The sequence below is a fragment of the Fusarium falciforme genome, chromosome 4 (assembly GCF_026873545.1).
Source record: "Fusarium falciforme chromosome 4, complete sequence".
NCBI classification, from domain to species: domain Eukaryota; kingdom Fungi; phylum Ascomycota; class Sordariomycetes; order Hypocreales; family Nectriaceae; genus Fusarium; species Fusarium falciforme.
The window spans coordinates 1,513,304-1,537,371 of NC_070547.1; the positions used below are offsets into that span (position 1 = coordinate 1,513,304).

A 24,068-nucleotide genomic window follows, 5' to 3' on the forward strand; every position below is an offset into this window, starting at 1 on the left:
TGTAGGGCTCTGGCTGTATCTAACTAACTAATACTGTCTTTCCTAATGCGGGTACTGTGATTTGGTGATAGCTTCAACGTCAACCAATGAGCTGAACAGTCACAACTGCGCACTGTAGAAAAAAGCCTAGTCATGTAACACAGACGCCCAATGGGTTATCCCGTGTTGTCTCCACTGATGTTGTCTTGGTCTTTTCAGCCCTGGGCGCTATCCCATGGATGCATACCTACCTGACCGCCGCCACCAACGTCTATCTCCCCATGTCACTCTACCTAGGTGAGTTGAAAGTAGGGTGATTCGACTGCAGGAAATACTACGTTAGACTCGAGAGCTTGTCCTCGAGCTGAGCTGCCGAATCACCAATGCCGGGTGACTCTCCCCGATCCTGAGTCTGCCTACGAGGTGGGACCCCGTTTTTCAACAGAGATTTGAGTGACCAACAGTCTGTTGACACTCTGTTCGTCTCTCAATACTCTGTTGACAGTCTTATGACCACTCAAAACTCTGTTGAAAAACGGGGTCCCACCTCGTAGGACTGATTCTAATTTCTGGGATATACATGTACTCATGTATATGCAACTCAGCCACCGCCTTGTTTCTTTTCTTGTATTGGATGGTAAATGTGCAAAGTCTCGCTCTTTTTTCACGGACTAGCCCATTCCCCCCTTCCGCTGTCGTCTTTACAGTTCTCACTTGGTGGAAATGGGAGAGCGTAGACTAGATGCTTGCGTCCGTCAAGTATAAGCACTCAAATCAAATATACTCGAATCTTTGAAAGTGACAATACTCTCCATCTACATACCTGTCTCACATCAAGCCAGAAAATTAGAACTTGAACCTAACAAGGGGCTATCCCCCCTGGCTTTGAACCCAACAATGCCGAACCCCTTCCACGCAACATACAACTTTGTCGCCTGGACCCTCGACCAAGGCCAGGTCCCCAGCGACGTCCGCAGAAGCCTCGAGCTCGTGCGGACCTGTAACAAAGACCTCCAGCATCTAATTGAGCTACGAAACGAGTGCCTCCCCCGTCTGGAGCGTCGCCCCCTCGTCCTCGCCCGCGTCCACTCCATCATCGAGGCTGCCCAGGCGGGGCTCGAGGAGGCATGCACCATCGTCGAGAGGTGCAGACCTGAAGCTCACAGCGGGAGGACGCCGCTGGCGAGTCGTGTTGCGTGGTTGCTTGTCGACTCGGGCGAGTTTAGGAACTTGGAACCTATTGTTAGTCGGCATCATGACGCTGTGCTCGCGGAGCTCAACTTTTTGAGGAATATCGCCATGCTTTCTCCTGTTCCTGAAGTTTCAAAGGAAAGGGAAAGATGTGTTGTGCAGAAGGAGGCTCCCGTGTTTGACAATATTGCGCTCCTGGGGGATATACTTGGGGATAAATCAGTTGGTGAGTTGAAGACGGAAACACCACGAACGACTCAATCTAACTCGCGACAGAAGCAAAGCCTCTACCCCCGATTCCCCAAAGCCTAACCCCAGTACCAGCCTCGCCGCCTCCCATGACTCTCGACCAGCACCAAGGGTATCAGACTGAGCCACCGAGTTCGCCCATGCCCTCAACACGCAGGATTGGCCTCGCCCCTGACTCTTCAGCGCCAGAGATTCTCCCCATGGGTATGAACCACTCGGCTTCATCAAGACCGCAGCAAATCTCGGGCCCCCGATACATCTCTGAGGACATGACCGGTTTGGCGAACCTCCTCAGAGACACATTAGTCTCTCCCGATATAACATCTCCACGATATCCCTACACGGCAGCCCCGCCCAATCGACCAGTTACAGCATCTTCTAACCCCATGGACAGGACAACACGTCCAGGGGCGATTACACCAGTACAGGCTGGGTCGAACCATCGTCCTTCGTTCTACAACACCAACGATGGCATATCAGACATGGGCCCTGATCGCAGCCAACGGGCGAGCATCGGCTACACACCTTCAGTTTCCTCCTTTGCCTCTCAAAGCCCGCCGCCGCCCTTGAACAACAGAGCATCAGCGTCTACGCTCCCCGTATACACCTACGGCGTCACACAACACCAAAACACATCTTCAACAACCCTCCCAGCACGCTTCGCATGGGCCAACTCCTCCTCAACAACTGTATCCTCCCCCCCTCAGACATGCACAAGATCCACCATGTCCATGGACGGCACCGGCTGGGGGCAGCAGCCGATAGCCGAGCTGGACAGTTCGCCGTATCAGATAGTACCTGTCGTCAGGCCCGCGAGCGACGGCAAGAACCGAGTTGTTCAATTCGTGAAGCAGCTGAATACGATACCCATCGAACTCTCGGCGACTACAGATTCGTTCCCCAAGACATCTCTGCGGAGGCAATCTGCACCATCTGAGAATAGGCATGGTCGAACAGCTAGTCAGTCAAGGGGACTGCCTTCGGAACAGTATAAAGAACAACCCATGACACAGCCCAGAGGATTCGACCAGGAATCGACAAATGTTAACCAACCTAGTAGGACAAACAATTCCTTTTCTATAGAACGGCCCTGATAGTAATATGAGGGGGGGAGGCGTTCAGGACTGTACAGACAGTCAATCTTTTGTGTGTTAACTCATGCTGGTATTTAGCAAGAGTTGTTGAATCCTGAGGATGCATCACGAATGAAATGCTATATGGATGAGCTTGAGAGCTGCGGGTCTAAGTATCAAGAGGTTGTGGGTGGGTACATGATTTCATGTCACGACGAACTAATGATGATGTGATAGTCCTTGGACAAGTTGGATACCTATATTGATAAACATTTTGACAATTTGGAACTAACCATCTATCTAAGAACTGACTCTTCAACTTTCACGCTTCATCCCATTAATCCTCCTGAATACCTTCAACACAACATCACATCACGTCATCTCTAGATTCTTCACATTGAAACTCAATGCATGTTTAAAGAACACACCAAATCATCAAATCAGACCCAATTCTCAATTTCGCACGCGCGTCAAACACTGTCTTGATAATACATGCTTATGAACGTTTCCCATCCTCCTGTCCTGGCGCGTCGAGATACATGTCTCTTGTTGATTCGTGTCGCATCCTTGCCTTGTCGTGGTCCCCGATAGTTAAAAATTTCTCATGGCGCGTTCATCTCCGTCGTCTCTTGTCTCCAAGATCCATCCTTCTTCTCTGTATGGTGCGGTCTATATGCGAACAAAAATCCATGTCTCGTTCGCTTCGTCTGCTCGGAGGACAGGTATAAAAATGACAAGTCTCGGCCATAGGGCCCTTGTTTTCAAGGACCATCCTTCGATTAATCCGAAAACGAGTCCCTGCCAACCGAGCAAAGCGTCATGGTGCGGTGCCGTGTATATACCGCCCAAGCCGAGGTTGAAAGACCAAATATTACCACCGATCGCTTATCATTTTCGAAAACAAATCATTTCCTGAAACGCCGATGCCGATGCCGTTCGCCCGTTTACCCGTCTTTGATCTTACCGTGGGTAGTCGTGCCAGATGATGTACTGTCGACCTATGTACATTCGTTCGTTCGTTCCTCTTTAGGCCACTCAATCCTCAATCGTTCGCGTTGATTCCACACTATGCGATGTATCCTATACCATCGAACTCAGGACGCTGATACTGAGGATCATGATGAGTAGACCGATTGTTACCACGATGAGGAGTGCGAATGAGAACCAGCCCAGTACCATGGCACTGGTTCCAACGCCACTCTTCACCGCGCCGTTACCAAAGTCTTGTGCGATGACTGATGCGGCAACGGATGCTGTGTGCTGCCATAGCACGGAAACGAGGACGAAGATGGCGGCGATAAAGATCAAAGCGAGCGCGATCTGCGAGACAGGGCGAGACGGGAAGGGCTTGACTTCGCGATCAGAGCCCTCGGAGTCGACCTCCTCATGCCAGCCGGGGAAAGTGGCGAGGAGCAGGAGGCAGACAAAGGCGAAGATGATGGCGATAATACTGAGAACCAGTCAGTTTACGACTTCTGAAGAATACCAGGTTAAAAACTCACATCAGGTAGGGAAAGACAATCATGTCCTTGAACTGAGCAGCCAGCCAGATAAGGTTGAGAGGGTCTTGATCGACATCGACCTCCTTCGCAAGAGCAGTCGCATTGTTGCTGCACAGCCATGAACCGCCATCGGGGTTGATGCAGATACCAAAGTAGCCAACTCGCGCTTGGAGTCGGGCGTCACCGGCGATGTTCTCGATAGCTGTGTGCACGTTGTAGTCGACTTGAGCTGTGTCGGGCTTTGCGGTATAGGACTTGTAGTAGATGGATAGTAGGAAGATGTCAGGGATGAGCGGAGACGATGATGAACAGCCGGCGAGTAGTAGTGCTATGCACGGTTAGCGTTGTCTTGGATTCTAACGCTGGTGAGACTCACATAGTAGGATAATGGCGATGGCGATGAGAATCATCAAAACATGATGGTAGCCGAGAAATGGCAGTGCACCTAGCGAGGTTCAGTTAGCCATGTGCTTGCGAGACACCGACATTCCAGCCGGGCTGGTGTCTGTCTGGGGATGGAAATCACTCACTATACCAGCCAACTCGCACCTTGGGCGGCGCCGAGGACGAGCTGGTGCTCGTCTCGCTGCTGGAGCCCATTGTTTGTGGTGATGTACCGTTCCTCCCTCAAGATGGTGTGTCTTGCAAGTCAAAACGGAGATAGCTCTTCGTCCCCGATTAGGGAACGATGTTTAAGTCGCGCAAGAGCCGCCTTTCAGCGCGAGAATCTGAGGTCCCTGTGGTTTCCTTGCTCTTTCTGCCAGGACAGTCTGCCGCTGGTCCTCTATTCCGTCAACTTCCTCCACTGGGTCAGTACCGGCGAAGTTCGAGCTGTCTCGGGAGAGCAGGCGAGATGCTGTCGATGGTGGAATGCGGGAGCGACGGGTCGATGTCTTTCGAAGTGTCGACGCTGGAATGCGCGAGAGGGCTGAGACGACGATGGAAGAAACAGCGAGCGAAAGTCGGGCCCTAGAGGTGAGACGTTCGTTGGGGGAAGTAGGTTTTTTTTGTTAAAAGAGAGTTGCCTTTCGGTGAGCAACACAAATAAGAGCCTTGAGATCAGTTCACACTTTCTGCAAACGAGGGTCAATACTTGGAAGTTTCTTAATCCTCTCCAAAGGTGATGCGATCCCTTTGGGAGAAAAGGGAGAAAGAAAGGAGAGTCAGTCAGTTAGTTCCAGTCCTAGTCAGTATAGTATGGTACCGAGGAATTGGGCGAATATGCGATGGCTGGGAGAGAGGAATTGGGTGAGGTTGGGTATGCAGTAGGTTTTGACCAACCTCTTGACTTTTTGGGGAAGTCGACGAGTCAGATGGGAGCTCTTTCCCGCCACGTATTTACGGGCCCTCGTTGGCAGGGTGACGTGACGTCGCGACGAGGTGGGGCCACTTCAAGGTCCGTGCGGACATCTACGGGCACCGGGCAACCCGCACACCGGCGCCGTAGAGGCCGGGGTCATGCTGCTTCAGGCAAGGCTTCACGTTTTTTTAGTCCCCGAGACCCTGGAGCCTCCGGAGCAGAAGCTGGACCTGCAGAAGCCTGCTGAGCTGCCCCCCCTCCCAAGCTCGGTCTTCAATCAATGGTGTTCGTCCCTGCCTGGGGCGCTTCGTCCCTGGATGGAGGCTTGATCCCTGGACCCCTTACCATCTCTGATCTTACGTAGTCGCTTCGGCTCGTCTACCACCTTGTTTGCTCCTTGGCCCCCCTGGAGGTCCTGGCCGCGCCCAGAGACTGCCCAGCTTCCTTCCTATGTTGGCCAAGGATTACGGCCAGCAGCAGCGGGTCTTGATCTCTATGCGGTTGTCATGACGATTTGGCGCCGTTTCGGGCCTGGCTGGCGAGCTCTGCCTCACCCGTGTAATTAATTACTGCTGCTGCAGATTCGAGCTCTCTGGATACGGGGAGAGAGGGGGAGGGCCTCATGCACCTGGTGTCGACGTGCGTGCTGAGCATTGATTCGCTGTCTGTTTCCTCTTGGGCCTCCCTGCGCCTGTATATCTACCTCGGCACTCCGTGTCCCTTGCTAATGTGCCTGATTCATTTGCCCCGTTTGCTCCAAGTAAGCGAGGCTTGAAAAAATCTCCGCCGTAGCAGTCTAGTAGCTTTGGCTGCTGCTTGGCTGCTGCCTCCCGAAGCCGCGAAGCCGTTGACGAGATGACGAGTCCTTCATGGCGGCTCCTTTTCCAGACCGCCTTCTGATATTGGAGATCTATTCGTGACGAGCTTGTGCTACAGAAAATTGACAAGATCGGCGAGATGTGCAACTCTTTTTCTCCGGCTCAACCGGTTCGAGATCGAGTAATGAGTGAGCTGAGATGCAAGTCATCATGACAGCTCTCATGGCACAACGCCCCAGCCACCGAACAAAAAGTCTATCAGCCACGCCCCGATCTCGCAATCTACTTGCTTCCACCTCATTACCCGATTTCGACGAGTGAAACCAGTTGATTTCCACATCGATCGCCATCGCATCTAATCAATTGTCCATCCCTTCCTTTTAAAAAAAAAATGAAACAGTTCATGCTGGTTGCTTGACAGCTTCCACAAGAAACAAGATGCTGAGATGCGTTTATCCGCCACATGTAGTTATCGGGTACCGCGGGGCTAGCTCTCCCCACGTCATCCTCTGTAGTAGCAACGTCGCGCGATGAATGGACTTCATGAATACGACACATGCATGATCAAAATGGCCACCGCAGCTGCAAATAACCAGGGCACGTCGCTCGACATACGAGTCGAGGACTTCCTGGACGATAAGCTTCAGTCAACCACGGACCTGGAAAACCTCGATACACTACTGGCCAACGTGGAGCTACAGCGCAACCAGTTGCAATCCCAGCTGGACACCGCCGTTAAGGAGCTTGAGGAAACTCGACGCACAGCCGATGACCGCCAGAGCTCTCTTCTCGCCCGCATTGAAGAATTTCAGCAACTTCAAGACAGCATCGATGTCCGTGTCAAGATCACCGCTGCCTCGGATGCTCCGAATCAGGCTATTGGCCGGCTTCAAGCGCCCATGAAAAAGCTTCAGATGGTTGAGCTGGCACAGAAGTATCTTTACCTCCTCCAAGATGTCGAAAAGTTCCGTTCCGAAGCACGGTCTCATCTGCCTCAAAGTCCCAAGGCTGCATTGGGGCCATACATCAACCTAAAGCAGCTTGCGCACAAGTTGCGAGGCCTACCTGGTCAGGAGGGATTGCACCTCGTCGACTATGTCGAGAAGGTAACCGAATCTCTCTGGAACGAGATGAAGAGTACCATGTCAGCAGAGCTCGAGGCTATCCTGAAACAGAGGAAATGGCCCAAGGTTGATCCCCAGTCCGAGATGGATGACGAGTGGATCAACTGCTTCGAGAAGCTCCTGGATCTTCAACTTCCCGAGATTGAGTATAGCAAGGGTCTTGTGTCGCTATTGCCGTTCGATACCATGACATCCATCTTTGTCTCCGAGTTTCGTTTCCACTTTCTCAGCGACAAGGCTACGAGCAGCCCCCAGGCGTTCGGCACACACTGTCTACCTTGGTTCCTCGCCCTTATTGAAAAATGGGAAGACTTTTTCCGGGACAATCTTGGATATCTACTCACGGCCAAGTTTCAGGATACTTCAGTGGCCACCAACCTGGCCTATATCGATCCTGTTTCTGCACTCATTACATCGGTGCTGCCTGTGTTGAAGGAAAAGACGTCTGTTGTGGCAGCTGAGGCTGTCAAAAGCCCGGCCTTTTTGAGCAGCTTCATATCCCAACTGATGAACTTTGACGATAGCGTTCGTTCCAAGTTCAACTATGATGGTGATGATGCGGAGAACGGTTGGCCTGGCCTGTCGGCGCACATCTTGGATGAGCACTTTGACACCTGGTTCAATGCTGAGAAGGACTTTGCTCTGGAACGATTCCATACTATCATGGAATCACAAGACGCCCGAAATATTGACTACGACTATGCGGTTCAAGGGAAGATGAAGCCAACATACGCTTCTGTGCAAGTCACAGACCTTCTGCGATCCGTGACCAGTCAGTACGAGAGGGTGCGCAGCTTCAAGCACAAAATCCGCTTCTTGATCGGCATACAGCTTGAAATTCTAGACGGCTACCATAGCCGTCTCAGGGACGCTCTTCAAGCATACCAGACCATGTCTTCGACCCTTGGCCGAACTCTTGGTGGGAATAAGGAGGATCTTGCAGTTCTTGAAGGAACGGGTAGTTTTGAGGTGCTCTGCAAGGTGATTGGTAGTGCCGATCATATTGTCAACACATTGAAAGACTGGAGTAATGAAGAGGTAGGCTGCAACACCACCCTTGCTACCATGTGGTTCTAACAAATCTAGTTCTTCGTCTCATTGTGGGATGAACTGCAGACTCGCGCGGCTCAACGAAAGAGCAACATCACAAGCACTATGAGCTATGAAGATGTTAAGGACCGCACCTCTACGGCTGTAGGACAGAATAATGAGGACGGGGCCCTGTTTGACGAGACAGTCGCAGCGTATAGCATGCGCCGCAAGGCTGCCGAGGAACTTCTCGTCGGCGCTCTGGCCGAGTCTCACGGGAAGGCGTTCCGGGCCTACACGACTCGTGTTCAATGGACAACCGTCGGTGAGGCGGCTATTCTTGGTATGTTTTTCTCAATCTCGCTTTGAAGCCCATCTAACACGGCATAGACGAGATGGCCATCACTCAGGAACTCGACGAACCACTTCGTATCCTCCAACGAAACTTGGACTTCTTGGCTAAGCCCCTCTCCGCTGCTGCCTTCCGCCGCGTTTGGCGTGACGCTCTCAACAAGATCCAAGATCACCTGTGGCAGAGTGTCCTTCTTCGACAGAACTTCACCACCTATGGAGCAACCCAGTTCCGTCGTGATGGCGATGCCTTGGTTGCCGTTGTTGAGCGGTACATTCCCGGTGGTTCATCTACTCTCGACAGCTTGACAGAGGGAATGAGGCTGTTGAGTCTCCCCGTCGAGGCCAGCGAAGGAGGCGGTCTCACGCTCAAGGAAGCCAGCGATCGCGTCTTCACAGATAGTGACGAGGCACGTAAGGTGCTCGAAGAACTTGGACTCAACGAGTTGACACCACACAACGCAAGAAACATCCTGCAGCGGCGTGTCGAGAACAATGAGAATGTAGGATGGTGATGAATAGATTAATTGGGTATAACAGACAATACCGATTCTTCAATAGATTCTCGAAGGGTCATCATGCTAGACTTGTCATTATATCTTTATCCCAGATATCGAAAGTCAACCTAGCCGCTCCATACAACTTGTCCAAAACGTTGAAATAAAAGCAAAGGCTTGAACCCGTTTGCCTAGGTCATCATCTACCGTTCCGTATCGCCAACTGGTCATGTTGAAAACCCTCTATGATATCTCACCAGCGCTCGTCAATGTTGATCTAATCGCCGTTTCCTGTCCCATTTTGTCGCATTAAAAGTCACCAAGCAGAATCCTACTCCTTTTTTACACGTCTCCTTTTTTAGTTGAGAGCCCGCATGGTCATCTCGACAACAGCAAAGGTACCCGCGCTCACAGGCATGGCCCTCAGCAGGGTAGGTCCAATACCCTTCCAGAAGCCGCGAGCACCCTCGGCGCGCCATGTATTGGAGAAGCAGTCGCGCATAGTGGTGTAGCGCTGGTTGGGGCCGAAGCCATCGGTCTGCATCTTGCTCTTGATCACGTCGAAGGGGTAGCTGGCGAGCCAGAGGACCTCACCGGCGAGGCCACCGTAAAAGGCGATCTTGTAGGCGGGGATGTCCTTGCGGTCGATCTTGTTGCGGGCGGCGTCCTTGTTCATCATGTACTCGAAGGCAGTGAACCAGGCGCCGTAGGCAAAGGCCTCTCGCCAGATGGTGACGGCCTGGCCGCGGTAGATGCCGCGCAGGACACCGTCGTGGGCGCCGACCTTTCGGATGCAGTCGCCGGGGCCATCGTACAGGCGACCAGCTCCGTGGGGCTGGCTCTGGAGACGAATACGAATGTGCTCGATAGGGCCTGAGAGGACCGAGTTCGCAACGCCGGCGAAAGCACCCGCAGCGCCGTACTGGCCGTAGGACAGGTCAGCGCCGCCGTTGCGTTCTTGGAACCAGCGCTTGGCGCCGTTGAAGGCTCCGAACTGGACCGACACGCAGGCGCCGATACCGATGAGCGGGGTCAGCGTGCCCTTGTAGAAGGCGAGGGCGCCCTCATTGCGGTAGATGGAGGTGGCGGCGTTGAGGGCGGACGAGTACTGAGTTGTGGTTTGGAGTCGGACCTTGACAATGTCAAAGGGCTGGCCTGTTTAACGCACCCGTTAGCGATTGAACTTGACAATGCATCTCTTGGGCATCTCAGATCGCATCTCTCGCTCGAGCCAGCTTCTGGCCCATGTGGTGCGCAGTTCGCAGCATGTTCGCGGCTGCATTGATAAGAGACTCACCGATCAAGACCTGCGCAATTCCTCCCACGGCACCAGAGAACAGGTCCTTGGCCGTCTGAATGCCGCTGCTCTGCTTGGCCACCTCCAACTCGAGGGCGTCCATCTTTGCGGTCGCACACGGAGAAAAAAAGAACAACTCCGGCCTTAAATGCCGACCTCTTTGCGCAGGGACTTTTCTCGGAAGCAATTGGCAATCGCAAGAGGGGAAAATCAACAAGAGAGACGTGAGAAAAGGACAGTAAGCTTGTAGGACCCTGAAGAGATTGCGAAAAAGGAGGAGAAAAGATAGCGAGAAGGCGCTGATAGCGACGGGACACAATCTGGGGTTGTTGCGGAGGGCGCCCGGCAAATGACGTGCTAGGATTACAAAGCCCCGTTACCGGCGACCGGACTATCGGGCCCCGAGTTGTTGCAGGTCTCGGCGACCAGATACCGTGGTACAAGCAGATCTCGGAGCGAGGCCGTGGTCTAGAACTTCTTCTTGTCTGTTTCTACACTCTATCGGAGTCTGCTCCGGGATGCATCCAGTTCATTGGCGCCCCCGCGCTCGAGGTACCTTCCTAACGTTTCTTCTTCCAGATGGAGATGGTGGGGAAGGAGGGCTGGAAGTCGGCACTGGCGAATTAGGAAGGTGGCCCCGAAATCGGGGTTTAAGACCGGATCTCGGGGCCTTATCCTGACAGAGCCGCATGCAGCCGGGACGGCTCCGTTGCAAGCCGTTGTACTGAGAATATCACGGAGCTCTTCTTTATAATTCGAGATCGTCGAGGTTGATCCTCCATGAAACCCAATACATTGCTGGTCTAGATTCGTAGAATAAGCAGCACTCGCTTCTATGCTCATCACAGCTCCCCCATCTCTTTTAGTACCGTCTCACGCCCTGCTTCTCGTCTCTCGCATCATTCTGCGCCTGCGCATGCTGCTCAATCGCCTCCATCAGCTTGCCTACCACCTCGGGCTGGTTGCTGAATGCCGTCTGGAGGATGTTCTCCAGCTCAGTCTCCACCTTGGCGATCGGCTTGACTCCAGGTTTCCGGTTCTGTGAGTCGCTCATCAAAGTACCCCAGCGCTGTGTGAAGGCATAGATTGAATGTCGCAACAACTCATCCAGCTGCTCGTTCATGTCCTCAGCTGTCAATGTCTTGGCAGTTACCGAGGGAGTACCCCGTGACCACAGACCACCACCGATAATGTTTGAAATGAATCCAACCCAATTTTGAGGGCTGAGTGTGTCCCAGATATGGGTGAAGTGCTGCATAGAAGAAGCATGATTCCTGATATCGCCAATCTCTAGAGAAACAAGTTCATTCTTTATAATGAGCAAGTTCTTGACCATGAATAGGTCAGGATCGGTGCCTGACTTTAAAGACTTTATCCTGGTCTCCGCGCGTTGGAGCACCTGGATCGTCTCTCGCACAATCTTGAAGACAACTGAGCTGTTCTTAGCCTATAGCATTGTTAGTCGGGTCCAAGAGGTATCAGCTGAAAAACATACCGCTCTCTCCTTGGGCATGCAATGTTCATACATGCCAAGAAGCTTAATGGCCTGCTTCACCAAGGGGTGGGCGTTTGAAGACGCCACACCGCCCACTACAGGGCCAATCTTCAGCGAGGCATCCTGAACTGGAGCCCTTGTGATTGATTTTGTAACCTCTGCTTCAAAAGCATTGTCTGTTAATGTCCAGAGATGATGCGCCAGGAGTTGCGAAGTGTACTGTTTGCATTTGATGAAGTAGGGAGATTCGATATCATCCAAATCGGCTCCAAAGTATTCATTAGCAAGCAACCCAACCACATTGCAGGTAGTCTCCAGTGGTGCTGTCTGTAGCACCGTTTGAAGGTTCGTCACCAATGGCGTCAAATTGCCGGGATGCATGATGGATGTGTTGGTGGTCTTGATGGACTGGAAAACCGAGTCCGTTGCTTGGTTCCACATAGGTTCCACGTCAAAGAGTTTCATAAACAGACTCTCCTCGTTGTACATGCGCTCAAAGCATTGTTTGATGAAGTTGCGTGATGCCGTCTCAGCTGAGAGGTCCTTGACCTCTTTGTGAAATTCCTCAATATCAGACTGCGCCATTGCTTTGAGATCACGATCTCTGGTCACCAGATGCGTGTAGAATATGTTGTTGGCAGTATTCGCATACGTCTCAAAGTGGGTGCAAGATTCATTCCGCTGGCCGTAGAAATCATATGCGCGCCGCACAATTTGTCGCACATTAGGAATCAAGCCGAAAGAGTCGAGCATCATCTCTTGGAAACGACCATAGGCGAGAGCATGGCGAGCAGACTCGGATTTTGTACCAGTAATTTGGCGGCCAATCTCAGACGAGACCCTTTCCAATGTGTTCTTGTAGCCGTGTTCGAGCAGGTGAAGTGCCTTTGTGAGAAGCGCAGTGTATCGGGCAAGGTAGGTATCGCGATCGCGGTATGTCTCCTGAAGGCGTGTTAGTTTCGGCGATTCAACTTAGATATAAAACCCTTACATGTTTCTCCATAAAGACAATGCACGCGTCAATGTTCTCAACCATCTCACCAAATGAGGCATCATCCACCAGCCGACTGGCGCCGGGGGCATTGAGGCGCCTTGTCGCATCATCGAGGTAGGCATAGTAATGCAGATCGGTTCCGACTTCATCAGCCAATTCCTCCAATCTTCGTTGTTCTTTTAGGAGATCTTCACATTGTGCTTGGAACGTTGACGTTTGAGCCTCGACGGATCCAAACGAGTTCGAGAGGGAGGTAAGGAGCTTGAGTGTCGCATTGGCATCTTCGATGAGTCCGTCCAAGTGTCGTTCCGTCAAGGTAAGCTGATCGCGATACAACCTAAACGCAGTCAGAACAGTCTAGGTCAAGGTGCGGTCGTAACGCAATTCCATACAGGTATTCTTGTTGGCTGGCGTCGAGTAATTGTTCATCGTATGACTCGAGACCTTTTGGCTCATGCAATTCTGCCTCGACACTAGAGTCGGGGAGCAGCAAAGCCTCCCATGCTCGATTATTTTTATTCGTCTTCTTGTGTCGTGGCCTTCCATCCTTGGACAGTTGTTCTTGCGCCACTCGATATAAGTCCGAGTACGAGCTCGCTCGACGGATGACGGTAGGTTCTGGGGGCGTGTTGGTGTTCTCGATCTCTTCGTAAACATTGGGCATTGGCGCTACGACCTCGGATATCTGTCCAGGTTCCTGTAACCATCTTGTGAGCTTCACCAACATGGTGGGGGTGCGAATCCGATACGAGGGAGACGTACATTGGGCTGTTGGAGCAGCGACTCCTTTCGACGGTGTCCATGACTCTGACTGTGGCTACTCGAATGACCCCGACCGCCGAGGTCGGGCATGATACTGTACCACGAATCCTCGTACATGGTGTCGATAGAGCTCCCTTGAGCTCAAACGTCGAGATTCGCTGGGGTCTTCTAGAAGCCACGCAGCAGGCGTTGGAGTTCAAGTCGGAGGCGTGAGCTCCGAGGCGCCGATGGCATGGCATGGCGGGACGGCGTGGGGATGTCCGTGCGCCCCGCTAGTCCCTGCAGTGGCGCGTGCTTGAATCTGTGGCTGAAGCCCCTTGTGGCTTCGATGACCTCGACCTGCCACAGTCCACAGAATTTTGCTGACCTCCAGTACGGTTAGAGCTTCAGCTCTATGACCTCACAACCTTTTTACCCTTCGATTAACAGTCGATTTCACTGACGACAATTTCAGTGCAACTTGTCCCTTTCACGAAAAGAGTTCACGAGTTGCATTGAGTTGATCGTCTATTGTTAAGCGTTCCCAACATGAACGCTTCTCAGACTGCTCTTCGGCGAGCTGCCCTTCGTCCCCAGTCCATCGCCACAACTCAACACCAATGGGTTCGTCACACCAGCAATGTCCCCCGGGGTCCTCGGCGCCGTGGAGGTAAATTTGTTGGATTCGCAGCCATCTTTGGTGCGGCAGCTGCCGGAGCTTACTACTATCCCAAGCTCAAGGAGCAATTTGCTTCGCCTTCCGAGACTCCGGTTAAGAAGGTTCCCACCAAAGCCGATGTCGAGTTTGAAAAGCCTCGCAAGAAGGCCCGTTCCAAGGAGGAGAACCGAGATCTCATTAGCTCGCAGCACCTCCAAGTCAAGCATAGCTGGGAACATCCTGGCGTCTACGCATGGGGTTCCAACATCGGCAAGGTCATCGACCCCAAGTCGAATGATAAATATGTGAAGCTACCTCACCGAATTGCCTATTTCGATGACCAAGTACTCCGGGATCTGAAGCTCACCTCAGCTTTCGGCGCGGCTGTCACGGAGAAGGGTGATCTAGTTCAATGGGGACTGGGTTACAACAAAGAGGACCCCTCTCCTGTTCCTACCCTCACAGGAAAGGACCTTGTCAAGATCGACGTCTCTTTGGATCGAATCATTGCCCTATCTCGCAATGGCAAGGTCTACTCTATTCCCTCTTCTCGTGATGACCAGGAAGGTGGTCTCAAGGAGGAACAGCAGAAGAGTTCTTGGTCCATCTGGGGATCCAGTGGTGGAAAGGAGAGAATCAACTTTCGAAATCTGACGCCATCTGGTCTTTCTTACGGAGAGTCCGTGACCGACATTAGCAGCGGTCTGGAGCACTGCCTTATGCTCACATCCAAGGGCCGTGTCTTCTCTGCTGCGTCCAGTGCTCTCGAGTTTCCTTCCAAAGGTCAGATGGGTGTCCCTGGATTGAGCTGGGGCAACCGACCCAAGGGTCCATATGATCAACCCCATGAAGTTATCACTCTGAGAGGTTTTGATGTGGCTCAGGTTGCCACTGGCGATTACCATTCGGTCATTCTGGACAAACTTGGGCGCATCTTCACATTTGGTGACAACTCCTTTGGGCAGCTTGGAATTGATACCGACCATGGACTCTTGATTTCCGACACGCCAGTCATGATGCCTGTCAACACACTCTACAGCAGCAGTGGACTTGTCCCAACAGTCAAGAGTATCGCTGCAGGCGGAAACAACACCTTCTTCACTGTGGACGCAAAGGCAACAGAGACGCCTACCAACTTGAAAGCCCTCGCCCCGAGCAAGAGGCTTCCCTTGTTGACTGCAGACCTGTGGGCTTGTGGCCAGGGAGTTTATGGCACATTAGGTACAGGACGGTGGTCGCATGTGTCAGCTAAGCCGACCAAGGTGAAGAGCCTCTCGTCCTTGTTCGAGTTTGACGAGAAGACGAACAAGATGAGCCCCATCAAACTCAAGTCTCTATCCGTGGGCTCTACGCACTGTTCAGTCACCATGGACAACGTCACCGAGACGTCCGTTTCAGGCTCAGCGAGCGCCAACGCAACCAACTGGGGATCCGACGTCATGTTCTGGGGCGGAAACGAACACTATCAGCTGGGCACGGGCAAGCGAACCAATTTGAACGCACCCGCGTATATCGGGGCGTTGGACAGCGCGCCAGAGGCACGCAAGGACAACAGCCCTGACTTCCACCGACTGTGCGTAACACCTCGAACGACGATTCGCCTGGATGGAGGCAAGGGCCGCAAGGTGTCTCTGGAGCAGAAGATTGAGTGTGGCAAGTATGTGACTGGTGTGTACTCTGCTGTCTAAGAAAGCAAAACAGTCTGTGGCGAGGAGGCTATGAGATCCTGCTGACGAGAAGGATCGATCTGTTGTATTTTAAGATATCTAATCATGTACTTGTAAGTCCTGGGCTGAGGACACGAATGGGGCGTTGGGGACGGATTTGCAACGATCCAACTCTTCTGTACAAAACTTGGCACAATATGCCTTGAAATTGACACACCAGCTCATCTGAGTATGGATATTGGACATTCGTGATGCACGCATGTTGAAGGAATGGTCACGAGGCACCCGTTGACATGTCTCACCATAGATGGACCTGATCCGTGGTGGACACTACGAACCTATCAAGGGAATGCAGCCAGCACGGTTGAGAAAGAGAACGCCATCAAGGATCCAGATCGATAGGATTCCGCACGTCTGCACCTATTTTTGATCACCCCGCGCACGCAACCTCTTGAAACTGCCGCGAGGGCCAGCGAACCGAAAGTTAAACAGGGGGGTGATCCGACATTTCCAAGGGAACTTGGGCCAACACGAGTCTCACTGGCCACGCAAGCACGAGTGGCCAAGTTCAGGTGGACGTGATGCGCAGGTGGCGACGGGATCGCGAATATCATGTAATCGGCAAGAAAGGAGTCGAGTCGTTTAGTAAGAGGCCACTTGAAGTCTTGGATATCCACGTTAATAAGAATCGGAAATGATGAGAAAGGGTCCCCCGAGCCTAAAATAGAACTACTTTTAGACAGCTCGCGCCTAAAATTATCCCCGGCCCTGCCCTACGGTGGTACAGCAGCAAAACAGGCAAGCAGGAGCCACAAATAATTCTACCAACGTACCTTCGGTATTTCGTACCTATCCCAATTCCCGAAGACGGCATCAGTTTCGGAAGGCGCTCTTGCCTCTCATCATGTTGGTCTGGTCTGCATGATCAGACAAGTCGTGCCTGCCCAGAACCACGGGATCGGGTGGCAGGGCACGTGCCGCGAGACATAGTAGTACGCAGAACAATAAACAGGAAGTCATTTTCTGCAGAACACATCATCTACAGGCCCAACCTTACCCATGACCAGATTCGCCCGGTAACCTGGTCTCCACAAGAGGCGAGGATCGGATGTATTCTTGGAACAGGCGCAGGGACGGGTGTAGGCAAAGGCACAGACGACTCCTTCCCCACGTTCACGGTCGCGGCCACGGTCACGTTTCTGTTGCAGGTGTTGCCGCCGCTGTGACTGTTGGTGCTGCTGCTGCTGCTTCTGCTGTTCGTGGGCCCGTCTTCGTTGGCGCCGCATCGGGCAGTGAGAATCTCGACCACCATCGCGACTCACCTCGTCCGTTCCGCCGCTGTCATTCTTGTTCTTCTTTTTCTTCCCTTTCTTCTCCTCTCCTTCTTCTCCCTCTTCTCCCCCCTCTTGTTTCCTCCCTTGCCCTTCCTCTCCGTTCCTTAATCACGTTTGATTCTCTGCTCGCCCACCTCCGTTTCGCCGACGATTACGCCACTATCAAACGTTCGGCCCAAGTTCAAGATTACTACTCAAGCACCGTCTTTGCCCCCTCCTCATTGACGCGGATCCGATCCCTGCCCGACCTCCACCGGCGAGAGGGACCCGACGCTTTTCCCCTTCTTGCGCGCAAATCTTCTTCTCCTTTGCTCCCGGCACCTCGATCATCTCGACCCCGACCCAGACTCCGATTCGCGACATTGTCAAGTCCTGCTCCTGGCGTCTTGCGCACCTTTTCATCAAGGACGTCGCATCCGTCCGCTCCGACTCTCGGCGCCATGGACAGGATTCCCAAGTTCCGGCGCAAACCCAAGAACCCCACGATCGAGACTGCCGTCGAGCGCTCAAGCAGCGATACCGTCGATAGCATCGCCAGTTCCGAGCTTCAGGCCGCAAACCTTCAGCTGCAACAGCAAGGACTGCAGATTCAGACCCAGAAGCCGCCAGCAAAGCTCTCCAAGAGGGCTGCCTTCCGAAATTTCCGTCTGCGCGGCTCGACCAAGCGAGCCCGCGATAGTCCTCCCGTCGAGTTGCCTTCCAGTCCTCCTCCGGCCGTCGTCAACCACGACGGCATAAAGAGCCGGCCCGCCACGGCGGAAGGTGTTGTGCTGAGCAAGCAGGATGGCACCGGGCCCCGGATTCCTGCCTTCTTGGATTCTTCGATGCAGGGTATGTAATTTTTGGTGTTATACGCATTGATACAAGTACTGAACCTTGTCAGATATCGATTTCAAGTTCCAGGAATTGACGTGGGCCGAACGTGATCGAGTGCTTGAAGGCAGCAGAAACGAAGCGGACGAGGATTTCAAATGGGGACACTTCAAGCAACTCGATGTGGAAGAGAAGGGTGTCATGGACCGTTACATCAACATCAAACCGTGGAATCACAACCGTATTAGGTTGCAAGTCCCTGCGAACGAGCTCGACTACGTCAATGCCTCCGAGATCGTCCTCACCTCACCCTCGGACCCGAGCCGGGAGCCACTCCGCTATATCGCCATGCAGGGTCCGACCCCGCCATCCATCGAATACGTCTGGCGTATGATCGCTGAGCAGATGGCGTCGCCTGCCGTGATCGTGCAGCTGACCACCATGTGCGAGGGCGGAGTCATCAAGTGTCACCCATACTTTCCCGACAACGAAGACCAGCCAACTTTGATTCTGAACGAGCATGATGCATGGGGCGATGACTGGCAGGGCGAGGTTACGTACGACTCATATGAAGAGCTTGCGGATGGTGCCATTGAGAAGCGCAAGCTACTCTTGCAGCTGAAGGACGAAGATGAGCCCCGAGTCGTATGGCACCTGCTCTACCGGTTATGGCCTGACTTTGGCGTGCCCGAACTTGAAGATCTCGACGGCTTCTTTGAGCTCATGCGGCTATCTCGGGAGCTCAGCGCACCCACCAACCCGCGCATCATTCATTGCAGTGCTGGTGTGGGCCGAACCGGTACTTTCATCACCCTCGAACACCTCATGCGCGAACTCGAACTGGGCACGTTTCAAAATTACGATGAGCCCACTGAAGGGCCTGATCTAGTTTATGAAACGGTTGATAGCCTCCGAGAACAACGTGTGGGAATGGTTCAGGGCAAGCCTCAGTTCTTGTTCATCTATCAGGTCATGCGGAAGCTATGGCAGGACAAATACGGCGTTGATGATGAGGGCAATGAGCCCGCAGCTAAGAGGCTCGAGGTAGGCGATCCGTTCATCGATGATTCACTACCGGACCCCAAGCAAAGCAGCAACAACCTGGCGATTGGGGTTGCCAAGTAGCTGAAGGGTGGCCAAACTTGGCTTCGAGGGCGGCAGGCGTTATACGGTCTGGGGTTTATTGCGGTAATTAGCAGGAGTTGTGGGATGATGATCCAGTTTGAGCTGGTCCTTGAATCATGATATCTTCGGTGTTGCATGCTTGGGAGGTCTCTGGTCTTTTTTAACATATATATATGTATCGCAGCGGGCGCAACGGTTTCCCATCTTGCCGCATTGCGCTTATAGAAGAAGGCCTCTTCTGGGAAGAGGTGATGGGTTATTTTGTAGGAATAGGCGAGGAGATTGTACAGGAACCGAGGTTCACGGGTTCATGACGATTAGCATAGAATTACCATCTCGTACTGGAGGTCTCCATGATGCAAAGATTGGAATCAAACATGTTTTGCCCGTTAATATCATTGATATTGACAAAGAACGAGTGTGTGAACAGGTCAAGGATATGTATTAAGCTGTTTGCGATGTGATCAAGAATTCTAGTCGATGCTTTTTTCTTCGCTTCCTTGCAGAGTAAGGTACAAACTAATTATTTCAGCTTCGGAAGGAATAGACCGAGTCGTTGTTCTTTTGTTAATTTTTTTTTCTTCTTGTTCAATACTATTTCAAACCTCCTCAATTATACAAAGAACCAAACCTAAAGCCGCTGAGATATATATCAAAACATTGCAACTTTCAACTTCATTACCACAATACCTAAAAAGAGAGAACAATCTTCCAGAGATTGTTCCACTCGTCTATGCGCTAATCACCAGCGTCACCGTCTCCTTCTCGGTGACCGTGGCAGTAGGCTGGTCCTTTTCCGTCACCGTCACGGTAAAGTACACGGACACGGTGGGGACGCCGTCGACCATGATGGTGGTGGCGTGGGCGTCGTCGCCGGTCCTGGTGATGGCGACCTTCTCCTGGCCCTTCTCGGGGCTCTTGCTCTTGCTCTTGTCCTTCTCTTGAGCATCGCCGGCATTAGCTGCTTCCGTGGCCGCCGGGGCCGGAGCTGCGCTACTTTCCAGGCCGTCGATGGGGATGAGTTCGATGGGCGTGGGCTCATCGCTGGAGGGAGCAGAGGTTGGCTGGGTGTCGCCGGGCTTCTTGATAGACTTTGTGAGGGTCGTGCCGGGCAAGGGGGCGGCAGTGGGCTGCTCAACAACGGGAGCAGAGGTGGGTGGTTGTTCTTGAGCGGGCTGGGTCGGCTGCTCAGGGATCGGCTGAGTAGGCTGAACTGGTTGTTCCTGAGCTGGCTGAGTAGGTTGAACGGGCTGCTCCTGGGCCGGCTGAGTCGGCTGTTCAGCAACTGGTTGGGTGGGTTGAACAGGTTGTTCCTGAGCAGGTTGAGTTGGCTGCTCCGGCTGGGCCGGCTGTTCTTGAGCTGGCTGAGAAGGCTGCTCAGCAACGGGTTGCGTTGGCTGTTGAACAGGTTGCTCTTGAGCCGGCTGAGTGGGCTGCTGGGAGACAGGCTGTTCTTGAGATGGCTGACTGGGCTGCTCAGGGGCTGGCTGGGCAGGCTGGGACGGCTGCTCAGCAACGGGTTGAGTGGGTTGAGCCGGTTGTTCCTGGGCAGGCTGTGTAGGTTGTTGAGAGACGGGCTGCTCTTGAACGGGCTGGCTAGGCTGTTCCTGAACAGGTTGAGTTGGCTGAGCAGGTTGCTCCTGAACAGGCTGGTTTGACACATGGTTGATAGGAAACTCCGTCTGTACGGGAGCAGGCTGAGCAGGTTGCTCGTTGGCAGGCTGGCTTGGCTGTTCCTGAGCGGGCTGAGAAGGCTGCTGGGCGGCAGGCTCAGTGGTCGGCTGGGGAGCGCCATCGTCGATAGTGACGATAGTAGTGACCGTCACCACGGGAGGGTTAGGCTTCTGCTGAGCCGCCGATGTAGTTGCTGGCAGCCCCTCGTCGTTTCCATTACTCGGCTGGCCGTTCTCACTGTTACCGCCACCAGTGCTGGGGCTTCCACCCAGGATCTTTCCCGCTAGAGTCGGGTCCTCGCAGGCGATTCTGACACCATCAGGGACGTTGGACATGGGCAGAGCAAAGCACTTCTCCTCGGCATTTCCGCAGGCCCGGAGGTCGTAGGCACCGGCGCTGTTGCAGACGGCGATCTGACCGTTAATGCAAGCAGCCTGGCCAGCCATACAGGCGGACTCAGGGGTCAGACCGGCGAAGTTCTCATTGTACTCCCGTGCCTTGACTACGTTGCTGGCGTAGGCAGCGGCGGGGATGGTACTGGTTCCCGTGGGGATACCACCGGGGTTAACGGTCGGCACCGCTGGGTCAGGCTCGCCAGTAGGAACGATCTTGTTCGCCGATGAAGTCTCGGGGGAGGATGGGTCCGAGACGACCACGGTGCTGGTAGGAGGAGCAGCGGCGGGCTGAGTGTTGGAATCAGGAACTCCAGGCTGAGCGGCCACCGAGGATGAAGCCGGGGCATCAGGTTGCTCCTGAGCAACAGAGGTAGGGACTGGAGCACTAGGCTGTTGAGCCTCAGAAGTCGGAGCAGGGTTCTCGGGCTGTGCTGGCTGCGAGCTCGGAGCTGGAGTGTCAGGCTGCTGAACCACCGAGGTCTCAGCCGGAGCAGTTGAAGCCTTGGCCTCAGAAGTTGGGACAGGGTTGTTGGGTTCCGCCGGCTGAGACGTGGGGGCTTGGCTGCTGGGCTGGGCTGCTTCAGAAGTAGTGGCAGGTGTTTCGGGCTGAGCTGGAGCGGCAGATGAAGTTGGAACACCGGGTTCCTTGGGCTCAACCACGGAAACAACACTAGTAGTAGCAGTAGCGGGCTCAGACTCAACTGCCGAGCTTCCAGGGGGCACGACCGTGGAGAAGGCAGGGGTGGGCTCGCTGGGCTTGGCGATGGACTCAGTAGAGGCTGCGGCAGTAGAGCTGGGAGCATAAGCCTGAGACGTCTCGGCGGCAGAAGTTGCCTGCTCAGGAGGAGGCACCGTGTTAAACAGCGGCTCCGATTCGGTTTGCTCCTTGGCTGGTGCGCTCGAGGTAGCAGGAGCGGAAGGCACCTCAGGGGCTGTTGTCTTCTCAGCTGGAGCAGACTCAGTCTTGACTTCAGACGAGGGCTTCATGTCTCCGAGGTCGATGCTCGACTGAAGGCTCTCGGTGCCTGTGGCCTCGGGCTTCTGGGCAGACATGGTGGGAACCTCTGCGGCTGCGGTGGTCTCACCCACAGCGGGCTCAGAGCCAGGAGCCATTTGGCTGGAAGTCTCAGCCTTGCTCGTCGTTTCATTCTCGGCCGGGACAGATGTGGTATAGTTAGGCTCCTCGGCAGAAGAAGAGGCGGGCTGAGTGTTGATGGGCTCCTTGGGCACGATCGAGGTTGTCAGGATCGGGACAGAAGAGGCTTGTGTGTTGGACACAGGCTCCTCAGGCGCTGCTGAAGTCGTCTCGGCGGGAGCGGAAGGCTGTTGAGATTCCGACTCGGGCTGCTTGGGCACAATAGAGGTTGTCACGATCGCAGGGGAAGACTCTTGCGTGTTGCCAGCTGGCTCCTCAACCACGGCCGAAGAAGTCACAGCCGGGGCAGAAGACTCTTGTGAGTCGGATGCAGGCTCCTGAGGTACAATAGAAGTCGTCAGAATCGCCGGAGAAGATTCCTGTGCGCTACTGGCGGGCTCCTCAGGCGCAGCAGAAGACGTTACCGCTGGGGCATAAGACGTCTGTGGGTCGGACGCGGGCTCCTTGGGAACAATAGAAGTCGTCACGATGGCCTCGGAGGGGTTCTGAGTAAAAGCAGGCTGCTCCACAGACTTTTCTGAAGTCTCCTCAGCAACTGTCGTAGGCGCGGGAGCGTCGGTGGTCTGGTCGATGGGGATAACCTCGACAGGCTCGGCAGGGCCCTCGGCATCCTTCTCGCCGTTCGGAGACTGAGAGACGAAGGACTGAGGGATGTTTACATCTGAGTCCAGAGTCGAGAAGATGGGTCGCGGGGTCGACTCGCTGTCTTGGCCTGAGCCATCGGAGCTAGAAACCTCGTGTAAGTCATGATGCTCCACACTTTCACAGCAATGAATACATACCCATGGTCAGCCGCAGTAGGGGCAGCTTGTGTGTTTTCATTTCGAATATCTAGGAAAGCTCCAGGAGCTCTTCGGGCTCTGCCGATGTAGTTAGAAACGCAGTGTTCTCAACAAACGAGTTCCACGTACATTCTGCCAGTCCAGATAGGGCCAGCCTGGGTGGACTGAGCAGCTAGAAGAAAGGACAGGGCTACCACGAGCCCATTCCTGTTGTACCGCATTTCGTAGAGTATTATACGGACAGTCGGGGGGAAGATATGAGAGAGTGTGTAAAAAAGAAAAGGAACGTATTGGTCAAATCGAAAAAAAGGTTCGGCCGTGTAGTTCGTTCGATCGTGAGGTCAAGTTTCGTTTCGTTTCGGAGGGTATAAGATCCAAGATTCGCAAGTGACACCAAAGGCCTTTTCGACCTCTTTTTTGCTTCCTCCTTCCCCGGGGCCAATTAAGTGTAAAACGGTTTTGTTCTCGAATCGATCAAAGGAGGACAACTTGTCACAGCGGATGACAAAGGAAGCTGATACACCAAAGAAAGGAAACTTTTTTTCGAAACAGCCGTGAAAGAGAGATTGATGATGTCAACGGGTCGTGAAAGAGAGATGTTGAACAAGAGATAGATGAAAGAGAGTTGCACAGAGAGATAGGAAATAATGACACAAAAGGAAACAGAGGAAAAAGAAGATTGAAAGGAAACCATTCAGAGAATATCTCGAGGTGTTAGTGAGGTATGTATGCCCGCTCTGCTGCCCTGCCCTGCGCTGTGACCTGGCCCTGACCCCCCGGGCCAAGACACATCGCCCAGCATCACGACAACGGCGGCAGCAAAA

The 24,068-nt window shown here is 53.5% G+C and overlaps 8 protein-coding genes across 8 annotated transcripts; 4 read left to right on the forward strand and 4 right to left on the reverse strand.

Moving 5' to 3' along the window:
- Positions 1-876: 876 nt before the first annotated feature.
- On the forward strand, positions 877-2,513 carry NCS54_00522000 (Hypothetical protein; the record flags this gene model as incomplete). Its single annotated transcript, XM_053150732.1, has 2 exons — positions 877-1,396; positions 1,447-2,513. The coding sequence occupies 2 exons, from the start codon at positions 877-879 to the stop codon at positions 2,511-2,513; spliced, it is 1,587 nt and encodes a 528-aa protein (XP_053006707.1).
- Positions 2,514-3,572: 1,059 nt separating this feature from the next.
- On the reverse strand, positions 3,573-4,594 carry NCS54_00522100 (Hypothetical protein; the record flags this gene model as incomplete). The annotated part of the gene is made up of 4 exons (XM_053150733.1): positions 3,573-3,942; positions 3,995-4,322; positions 4,371-4,439; positions 4,525-4,594. 4 exons carry the CDS (start codon positions 4,592-4,594, stop codon positions 3,573-3,575), a joined length of 837 nt encoding a protein of 278 aa, XP_053006708.1.
- Positions 4,595-6,681: 2,087 nt separating this feature from the next.
- Positions 6,682-9,131, forward strand: NCS54_00522200 (Hypothetical protein; the record flags this gene model as incomplete). The annotated part of the gene is made up of 3 exons (XM_053150734.1): positions 6,682-8,274; positions 8,323-8,608; positions 8,656-9,131. 3 exons carry the CDS (start codon positions 6,682-6,684, stop codon positions 9,129-9,131), a joined length of 2,355 nt encoding a protein of 784 aa, XP_053006709.1.
- Positions 9,132-9,471: 340 nt separating this feature from the next.
- On the reverse strand, positions 9,472-10,726 carry NCS54_00522300 (Hypothetical protein; the record flags this gene model as incomplete). The annotated part of the gene is made up of 2 exons (XM_053150735.1): positions 10,411-10,726; positions 9,472-10,268 (listed from the first exon to the last, which is right to left on the reverse strand). Exons 1-2 carry the CDS (start codon positions 10,511-10,513, stop codon positions 9,472-9,474), a joined length of 900 nt encoding a protein of 299 aa, XP_053006710.1. The 5' UTR covers positions 10,514-10,726.
- A 546-nt stretch (positions 10,727-11,272) lies between these two features.
- Positions 11,273-13,778, reverse strand: NCS54_00522400 (Conserved oligomeric Golgi complex subunit 3; the record flags this gene model as incomplete). The annotated part of the gene is made up of 5 exons (XM_053150736.1): positions 11,273-11,857; positions 11,906-12,847; positions 12,897-13,236; positions 13,292-13,596; positions 13,662-13,778. The coding sequence occupies 5 exons, from the start codon at positions 13,776-13,778 to the stop codon at positions 11,273-11,275; spliced, it is 2,289 nt and encodes a 762-aa protein (XP_053006711.1).
- Positions 13,779-14,189: 411 nt separating this feature from the next.
- Positions 14,190-15,986, forward strand: NCS54_00522500 (Hypothetical protein; the record flags this gene model as incomplete). Its single annotated transcript, XM_053150737.1, has 1 exon — positions 14,190-15,986. One exon carries the CDS (start codon positions 14,190-14,192, stop codon positions 15,984-15,986), a length of 1,797 nt encoding a protein of 598 aa, XP_053006712.1.
- Positions 15,987-17,073: 1,087 nt separating this feature from the next.
- NCS54_00522600 (Hypothetical protein) lies at positions 17,074-19,237 on the forward strand (the record flags this gene model as incomplete). Its single annotated transcript, XM_053150738.1, has 2 exons — positions 17,074-18,130; positions 18,183-19,237. 2 exons carry the CDS (start codon positions 17,074-17,076, stop codon positions 19,235-19,237), a joined length of 2,112 nt encoding a protein of 703 aa, XP_053006713.1.
- Positions 19,238-19,968: 731 nt separating this feature from the next.
- Positions 19,969-23,465, reverse strand: NCS54_00522700 (Hypothetical protein; the record flags this gene model as incomplete). The annotated part of the gene is made up of 3 exons (XM_053150739.1): positions 19,969-23,188; positions 23,245-23,322; positions 23,374-23,465. The coding sequence occupies 3 exons, from the start codon at positions 23,463-23,465 to the stop codon at positions 19,969-19,971; spliced, it is 3,390 nt and encodes a 1,129-aa protein (XP_053006714.1).
- Positions 23,466-24,068: the final 603 nt, after the last annotated feature.